The sequence below is a fragment of the Mirounga angustirostris genome, unplaced genomic scaffold, assembly GCF_029215605.1.
Source record: "Mirounga angustirostris isolate CCGP_5_RB_7025 unplaced genomic scaffold, mMirAng1.0.hap1 SCAF_1, whole genome shotgun sequence".
Lineage (NCBI taxonomy): Eukaryota > Metazoa > Chordata > Mammalia > Carnivora > Phocidae > Mirounga > Mirounga angustirostris.
The window spans coordinates 12681512-12691171 of NW_026991709.1; the positions used below are offsets into that span (position 1 = coordinate 12681512).

Below are 9660 nucleotides of genomic sequence, written 5' to 3' on the forward strand. Positions count from 1 at the left end.
CTAGGGCGCCTGGGTGGCTCAGTTGGTTAAGCGACTGCCTTCGGCTCAGGTCATGACCCCAGGGTCCTGGGATCGAGTCCCACATCGGGCTCCCGGCTCAGTGGGGAGCCTGCTTCTCCCTCTGACCCTCTCCTCTCTCATGCTGTTTCTCTCTTGCTCGCTCTCCAATAAATAAATAAATAAAATCTTTAAAAAAAAATTAAAAAAAATCCCTTCTAATTTCAATTAAACTCACTTCTGAATTAAAAATTTGAAATCACTCTTAGTTTTTAATTGCTGTTAGAATTAAGGGAATACCACTATGTTGTTCCACAATTATATTTTTTTCTCTTTTGTGTTGAGACTACAGAGTTCAAAACATCATTATTCAAGACATTTCAAATCTGTTTTGGGCAAATGGTCCAAATGGCATCCTCCCACCGACCAACACACTGTCTCCTTACTAGTAGTATCTTCTTGTAAACAGAACTAGTGCATTTGAAACATTCCTTTTGGAGCCAAGTATAAACACTATCTAAACGTTGCATGTAATCCTAGATTGAGAAGGAATCTGTGTGGAATTTGTTTTGAAGTCACTGATGTCTATATCTGCTCAATTCAGAAATCTTTGCTTTCATGCAGCTAATTGCTAGTATTAATTGCTGTCGAGATTTCTTCGGCGGCAATACAAAACTAATATTGGAACTGATTCTGAATCGTTGCTCTGGTTTATCAACATGTTCAGTGACTTAAAGGCTCAAAGATTTAATGATCATACAGGGTTTTCTGCATCTTGCCAGAGAAATTTGGGTGGATTGACACCACCTGACTGTTTATCATGGTTGCATAAAGCCATTTATTATGTCTTACCACCTAGGCATGTCAGAAATCTCTAGTGCCCACCAATACCCAGGTCATCCTCTCCTCCCTTGGCATGGTGCTGGACTTCATTTCTAAGCTGCTTGCAGAGAGGGGGTGCCAAGGGCTTGAGTTCTGGCCGATGAATTGTGAACGGAAAATCCTGCAGAGGATCCAAAGGCCCAGGAAATGACAGAGCTAGGGAGGAAAGCTTGAGTCCCTGCATGACCACGTGGAGCAGAGCACACCCTCCCCACCCCACGGCTCCTTAACGGCATTACGCTGCAACATAAGGGAGGAATCAACCTTTGCCCTAGCTTCACTATGTAATTTTTCATTTGTGGGCAGATTCCAGCACAACATCCACAGAACAGCACAGACCTGTCACATTGCTAGGCCCCTGCCCATCATAGGGGTGGGGTGGGGGGCTCCTCTTAGGACATAGGAGGCAAATCCTAATGATAGAGCACACAAAATCTGGGATGCTGAGAAAATGATGTGTCAGGGCAAGTCAGAAGGTTCCACACTACAGGACCCCTCAGTTCCTCTCTCCTACTACCATCCCCATGGCCCATCAATCTCTCGTCCTACTTTTGGGTTTTTCCCAAATTCTGATCACCTTATGCTAATTACATAGATAACTTTTTCTCTTCTTTTTCTCACTCAAGAACTACTGCCTTCCTCAGATACTACCTTTTCCATGAAGCTTATCATGATATCTTCCATTTCCAGGGAAAGTTACATGTAGACATAACACCCTATACAAAATGTTATTATAGTGATTATCACAGCATACTGTGATTATTGACTCAAGTGTCTCTTTCCCTGGGGTATAACCCCTTGAGGGAGCTCTTATTGGCTTTATTCTCAGTTTCCAACACAGTGCCTAGCACATAGCAAGGACTCAACAAAGGTTTATTGAATGAATGAAAAAAAGATAGTTTACCAAATGTCAGTGTACTCTTTTCACTGCTTGTTATAGAAATCCAATTCAGACTGGTTTGAGTAGGAAAAACAAAAAAACTTCGTTCACGTATTTCAAAAATCAAGGAAGGATGTCAGGCATGGCTTGATCCCAGTGCTCAAAAAAAGGTTGTTAAGAATATCTCTCCATTGGGCGCCTGGGTGGCTCAGTTGGTTGAGCGACTGCCTTCGGCTCAGGTCATGATCCTGGAGTCCCGGGATCGAGTCCCGCATCGGGCTCCCTGCTCGGCGGAGAGTCTGCTTCTCCCTCTGACCCTCCTTCCTCTCATGCTGTCTCTCATTCTCGCTCTCAAATAAATAAAATCTTAAAAAAAAAAAAAAAGAATATCTCTCCATTTCGTGTCTGTTCTTCTCTGTGTTAGCTTCATTGTCTGGCGAGCTCACCCCTTCTGGAGACAAGATGGTCACCAGTAGATCATGATTTCCCTTCTAACAAGATGAGCAACCTCCAGAGGAAAAACAGTTTCTTTCCTCATGATGGTCAGGGGCATAGCTAGGGGCAGGGACCATGTGATGTATCTGTGCCCATTCTCCTTATGCCAGGCTGGAATCTGCCCACAAATGAATAAATACATAGTGAAACTCAGGTGTTCACAATCCATGTTCAACAAATCTAAAGAAAGAAGTCTAGGGTAAAACCGAAGGAGAAGATGTCCAATTAGCTTCTTTTTGAAAACTGCATAAGCTTGTTACCAGGAATATTTGTCCCACTCTGTACCTCATCATGAGGCGTCATGCATCTGGCCCTTGTTCCAGCCTTCAAGCTCCCTAATATCCAGAAGGCAGGGAGGGGCCACCCTGAGGTCCAGCCAGGGCCTTGACTGCAGGGGGTCGGGGGTTTGCTCACAAATCCTTTTTATGATCTCCAGACCCACTTGTTTCAGGAAATCAATGTCTGTTTCCCTTTCTACCTCTTTTGCCTCTGAATGGTACCAGCATCTGGAAGAACGAAATAGACACTTTTCACACCAGGTTCCAGGCTGATGGATAGATCCTTTTCTGCCTCCCTTTTCCCCTCCAGGCTGGGATCAGAGCAAGCCAGTGGCATTGATGACAGTTTTCCTGGTTCTGGGATGAAAGGGTTACTGGGGCATGAAGACCTAGAAACCTCCAGTGGAATCTAGGACAACTGATCATCTAAAATTATCCTGTAATTAATAAGTTAGTCACTGCTCCTTACTAAGTGGGGTAGTCACCACCACATTTTAAACCTATTTAAAACTGTTAAATCTCATGTTCAGGAAGAATTCTGGCTCTATGCATTTCTCAAAGCCCCCCCTTTTTTTCTTATTACAAAATGAACCAACGAATACATCCTTTCAGAAAACCCTGTGCCAACTTCAAAATAAACACAAAACACTATAAAGCACCTTATTCAGTCCCCCAAATGGACTTTAATCCATCTCTCTGCCATGTCCCTATAACTATACATTCAATAGGGCCTTTCTCAGTTCAGCCTTATTTGTCCTCCTCTTCTGCTTATAAGCCCTTGGAGGGCAGGGGTACATGTCTTGTTCATCTTTGTTTCTTCTGCTTGGCCTTGGCACATGGCCTGTGCTGAACCCTACCTGACTCCTGCCTTTTTTCCCTCCCCCTCTGCTGCAGGCCCTTGGTCCTCACATGTAGGCCTGGAAGCAGAATCAAGTCCCTTAGAACACAAGTTCCAGAAGCTCGTTGTCTTCTGGGCTACGTCCACAGGGCTAGCAAAGTGCCTGCCGCCTAGTGAACGCCCAGTAAACATTTGCTGAATGAATGAGGTTATGATGGCCATGAACCAATGTCTTACCTTCTGTTCAAGTTTACTTGGTTGAGCTACAGGTTAGTTTCCCTGCACTCCAGTCACCTGCTGATGAACTTGTGCTCTCCGCCTGTCCACCGGACCCCGGCATTTTTAGCTTTGCCTCCCTTGGTCTTCTCTTTGCCTTGCTTTGCCACCTCATAGCCTCACCTTGCACGCTAAGTGGTGCATGTCTGCCTCGCTTCTTTCCTGCTGTCACTGTCCTCTTCGGACACAGACTGACACATCTATCCCTGCCCAGCACTTCCTGTGGGGGTCCTGTCACTAGCCCCAGACTCTCCAAGTCAGAGGTCTTATTCCGAGTATTTTGCCATACCCATGGTGCTTTGTACATCCGGATGGACTGAATTGTCTCTTTGGTCAATTCAGAAGAACTGAATGGTATCTTTGGTCCTGTATCTTTTGGTCAGTCATCGGCTTACTCAGGGGAAATGTAATTATTTTTGCAAGACTGAAACCTGGCACCCTACTTCATAACGTGTGTCTCATTCCAAGCTCACCATAAAAGGAGGCCATGCATCTATTATATGCCAGGTACTCGGGGCATTTTCCTTCAGATAAGACACTGGCGTTACTCCTTAAACTATGTGTACACTCCTACCTTATTTAGATCATTGATCGCTGCTGATATATTGCTTAGTTTTGGAAGCCCTCCACTAAGCTATTTGATAACATCTATTTATAACATTTGGTCTGGGGAAGGAGCAGATAAGCAAGTTCGTTGTGATTAATTGGTGCGTGATTAGCATTTTCAGTGTCTCTGAACCCAGTTAAAATCTACTCTAATACATTTGTAGGAGAGCAGGAATGTATCAATGGACCTATAAACAGATTAATATGATGGGGTTAGAAATTAAAGTTTATCATTAACTAGATGTTTCACTAGTATTCATGCTATGTTGTTTAACAGGTAGCGCTTGGGGAGCTGAATCCAACACGGAACTGTTTGTCTCCCGAATTCCAGGAAGTCAGCTATTGAGGGGGAGGAGGGAATGTGCGTGGTTCAGGGGCTGCCAAGCACTCAGTACAAGGAAGATGATGTTTGGAGAATGTGCACATTCAAAGCCCCACAAATCCCTGCCCACAGACAGCAGGGTGCCCCGGGGTCTCATCTCAGGCACCCCGTGCTGCTTGCCGTTGGTGTGTTAGTCTGTCGGCTGACATCACAGGGAATCTTATGCCTCAGAGGCTGCCTTTCCAGAGGCTCTTAGACCGTGCATTGCCTGCCTTTGATAGAACTACGAGAGAGCGGAGGGTACCAAACCCAACCATGGGTTATTTCGGGGGCTCCTTTTCTATCAGCTGCGTATTTCTTAAGTAATCTCGACACCCGATGTGTGGCTCAAACTCAGGAGCCTGAGATCAAAGGTCCCAGGCTCTCCCGACTGAGCCGGCCAGGCGCCCCGTAAGCTGTATTATTTTTAACAGAGTGCCTGCGATCACCAAGCTGCACATTTTTCTTTCAGGTGAGTTCCAATGAACTGGCTCACAAAGGGGAAATGCAAACGTGGCGGCACACGCTGAGGGTAGAATGGCACCACCTTTGGGGCACAGCCTCCTTCTGGCCAGCACGCTGGGCATCTTTGTACTCCACAGCTTCTCGAGTGGGCAGAAGAACAGCATGCTGATTTTCACGAAGGAAAACACCATTTGGAACTGTAGCTGCTCTGCGGACGCCCAGGACTGTGACTACAGTTTGGCCAACCTGAGGTGCAGCTGCAACACCATGCTACCTTTGGCCCTTGAGCAAGCCAGCCACATCGACCATCTGACCATCTGGTTCACCGATGCATCTGCCCTGGGCCTCCTGTTGAACTTCACGCTGGTCCAGGACCTGAAGCTTTCTCTGTGCAGTACCAGCACTCTCCCCGCTGAGCACCTGGCCATCTGTGGTCTGAAGAGGCTTCGCGTCAACACCGAGGCCAGGCGCCTGTCACCAGAGCAGAGCCTACTCATCTACAACGGCGAGGAAAGTGAACCCAGACAGAAGCCTGTGTGGTTTCGAAGAGGCTGGCAAACATATATGTACATCTCATTCTTAGATATGGCACTTTTCAACAGGAGGTCATCCTTAAAAGCCTACAGTATTGAAGACGTTGCCCGCATTGCCAACCATTTTCCTTACTTGTCTTACTTCGAAACCTTCCCGATTTTAAGCAATAGGAGCTATGTCATCACGTTCATTTACTAACGTTGTAAAAGAGGCCAACCGCCAGGAACTTTGGCACACTATGGATAACTTGAACAAGGAATCTGGGAACGAGGCCATGGGTAGCCTTACCTACAACTTCACCTGTCTGCCCAGCCCCCATTCACCACAGAGCCACACGTACAACCAGCCCTCTCTGCTCTCCTCTCTGCCCAACCACGGGAGCTGTTTCGAGAAACAAAAGAAAAAGAAACAAACAAACAAACAAACAAAACCACCCCCCAAAACCAACCAAACAAACAGAACGACTTGAGTCCAGAAGGTCTTAAGAGCAGCCAGAGGTTGGGTCTGTGGAGAAATATCAGATCAGAAATGGAGAAAGCGCACACCAAGGACTGCCTAGAGGAACTCAGCACAGAGGATGACCCCCAAGGAAGGTATCTTCCTTCAAAATACTGCCTTCATTTCTTTTCTGCTTCCTTTTGTTGCTTTGACTGGACTTCCCCTAAGAAGAGGATAGATTTCAGAGGCTTCAGGACTGTGAGTCCCACAAAATGATTAGGTTCTCTTAGACTGGTATTTCCCAAATATCTCTTAGACTGATACTCGCTAAGAATATATGCGCTGAGGAAGGGGAGTTTCGAGAGTGGAACAGGTCAGGTTAGGGTGGGACCTTAGGACCAAATGAGAGCATTAGGGTTCGAGGAGTGTGATACAGAAATGAAAACCAGAGCACACAAAACCCAATGGCATATATCTCAAAATTTTGCTTAGAGCAAGGCCTAAACCCAGGGAGTTTCTCTCTTGTATCCCTTTTCTTTCATTCTTTCTTTCTTTGCCTTCTTCTATCTTTGTCCCCACTGTACCACTTCGCCTTTCTCCTCCCATTTTCCTCATCCCCCCTTCTTCTGCTCCAGAAATAAGAACTTAGATTAGTACCATTAGAACTGCATTTAACACCACCAGGGGCTAGCCTGGGAATCTAATAATCATGTATAACGTTACGGACAAAAATGCTCATATGACTAAAAGATAATTAACAAAAGAAATTTTAGGGCTCAGTCCACTCGGATGTTTAATTCTGGAAAGTTAAGACACTTTGTATGACATGGTTGACACAAAATGGTCTTAGGTGTGATGACAAAAGGAACCAAGGTAACATATTAAAAAAAAAAAAAGGAAACAGACCTCAGTGTACAAAAATTTTCCTCACAGACTCAATTTACCACTGAGATACAATGTAAAGAATCCACGGCAATTATGATACAAATGACCAAACTTAGAGTGCAAGGAACTAGAAACATAATTGCATTTATAATGTCATAATGGTAAGAAAGAGTCTTATTATAAAGTAACAGGATGTCTTGGGGCTGATGATTGCAGATCACATTCACCACATTTTCTCTTACCCTTAACATAGGGTAACTGAAATAACCTGAAATATCTTACATTCGCTTAATTGGTGGGGGATTTGGCCATTCAGGCTAATTAGCATGAGTCCATAATGTCAGTGTTTAAATTAGGCCAAAACTAAGACCAAAGTATGAATTTTAATAGAATAATGCAATGACCTCATTATTGACATTGTATTTGGGAGGTAAGTTTAAAGTGAGAGAAAAAGACAAGGAAAAAAAGGATTTGGAAAAGGGAAGGCAAGAAGAATATAAGTGAAAGGATGAATAAGAAATATATTTACTATCAGGAGTTACTGAAAATGTAAAAAACTGAATTTTAATGGATTTTTATTAATAAAGTACAAAATTAAATGATTTAGAAATTATGAGCATCTTAATATGCATTCTCTTCCATTTGGTGGCTTTGAATAGTTTCAAAGCCCTTCCACAGATGTTGTAAGTGATTCTTGTAAGAAATAATTGTAGATCAATGGGACTTAAAGCAATAGAAAATGAAAGTTAATTTAGTAATAAATCAAGCTTGCCTGATTTATTTCTGGCCTGAAAATGTGGTTCAGGTTGCACTGATAGAGGATAAATAAGGAGCAGAGAAAATCCATAGCACATACATGGGAGAAAATGGCACTTGGTGCTCAGTGGACAGTGAGGGTTGGGGGGGGACAGCAGGGAGCCATGGGGATAGTGGAAAACTGAGAGTATTTGCCCCACCTGAAGGGTCCACAGCAGCTCAGCTCTAGCTCTGAGTGTCACTGTGGGAGAATACAATGGGGCCAGATCTTATCCTTCAAGAAAATTAGGAATTCCAGGTTTTTGTGTGAAATCTCATAATTTGCAAATGTTGGCACACTATTTTGCTTTTTTGTTTGTTTGTTGCTTTCAGTAACACTGTGTGGTCAAACAAACCACGTCAGTGGTCCCCTTAAGCTTGGGTCTGGCCATTTGTCACCTCTGATCAGTGGTGTGCTGGTAAAAGTTTAACCACCAGCTCTCCAAAAAAAAAAAAAAAAAGTACATAGATACATATGTACATAAGTTTATTATAAATTTTGCTGATATAAAGGATGTATATCACACAATTTACAAAATGATAATAAAATATACTGTATTCTTTATTATAAACTCTATGTATATAATTAATTCCCAAAGAATGCTTTAGGTGGTTTTTGGCAAATTCTTATATCCAAAGCGAACCTAGGGTTGTGATTGATGCGTGAGTATAGTTCTGGCATGAATGTTGGCTGATATTTTTACTTACATTAGGAATAAGAGAAAAATTAACAAAGATTTTTGTGGGAATGTCATTTGCTAGTCAATGATGTAAGCAAATTCTTTGTTGAATCAAATATTTTTCAAATACTGGAGGAATATTTCCTTAACTTGGAGGACTATTCAGAATGTTAAAGCTATTGAAATGATACACGTTTAAGTTTAATCTGCATTGTTAACGTTTTCTCCAGCACACTCAACAAAACAACAAATCAAACCCTGATATGTAGTGTTTTCCAGTGTTAGTGGTGTAAATACTGACATCATAACCAATTTCAAGCTACCAAGAGAAGCCACTGAACACAGAGTTGGGCAAAGATGCACAGTAGGACATGATTAGATAGTATTTCTACCTACAGATGCAATAGGCACAAATAATGCCAAGAGCATAAATAATAGTAAAATGCAGTAGAATTAAGAAGTGGTGAGTTTTGAGGATTATCTTTGTTTTTTTATACAATTAATCGTAAGTTTCTTTTTTTTTTAAAGATTTTATTTATTTATTTGAGAGAGAGAATGAGATAGAGAGAACGTGAGAGGGGGGAGGGTCAGAGAGAGAAGCAGACCCCCCGCTGAGCAGGTAGCCCAATGCGGGACTCGATCCCGGGACTCCAGGATCATGACCTGAGCCGAAGGCAGTCACTTAACCGACTGAGCCACCCAGGCGCCCTAATCGTAAGTTTCTATAATTTAATTTTTAATAATGACTAACAACCAGCTTGCAAAATTCCTGAAAAGTTAACAGTCAGCTCTGGTGAGCCAATGCAAGAGAGCCCCAGTGCCCCACTGACTGGTAGAAAGAGACGCAGAAGGAGTGGAGTGAAGACAATGACCTCAGGGTTGTGGAAGATCACTTTCAGTGCTTTTTTTTTTTAAGATTTATTTATTATTTTAGAGAGAGAGAATGTGTGTGTGTGTGTGTGTGCGTGGGCACATGCGCTCATGGGGGTGCGGGTGGGCAGAGGGAGAGACAGAGAATCTCAAGCAGACTCCCTGCTGGGCATGGAGCCTGCCACTGGGCTCGATCTCAGGACCCTGAGATCATGACCTGAGCTGAAATCAAGAGTCAGACGCCCAACTGACTGAGCCACCCAGGCGCCCCCGCTTGCAATATTGATATGCCTCATTTCCTCATTTTTCAGAGCTACCGGTGGGAATTTTAGGAAATTTTCCCTCCCCTCCCATGCAGTAGCTTACTCTTCAACATCTAG

General features: G+C 43.5%; 1 protein-coding gene across 1 annotated transcript; it reads left to right on the plus strand.

Moving 5' to 3' along the window:
* The first annotated feature begins 5150 nt into the window (after positions 1–5150).
* EPCIP (exosomal polycystin 1 interacting protein) lies at positions 5151–6829 on the plus strand. Its single transcript, XM_045863590.2, has one exon. It carries the CDS (start codon positions 5151–5153, stop codon positions 5808–5810), a length of 660 nt encoding a protein of 219 aa, XP_045719546.2. The 3' UTR covers positions 5811–6829.
* Positions 6830–9660: the final 2831 nt, after the last annotated feature.

Coding starts and splice junctions, on each gene's coding strand:
- EPCIP (XM_045863590.2), top strand. CDS start 5,151: ATGGCACCACCTTTGGGGCACAGCCTCCTTCTGGCCAGCACGCTGGGC.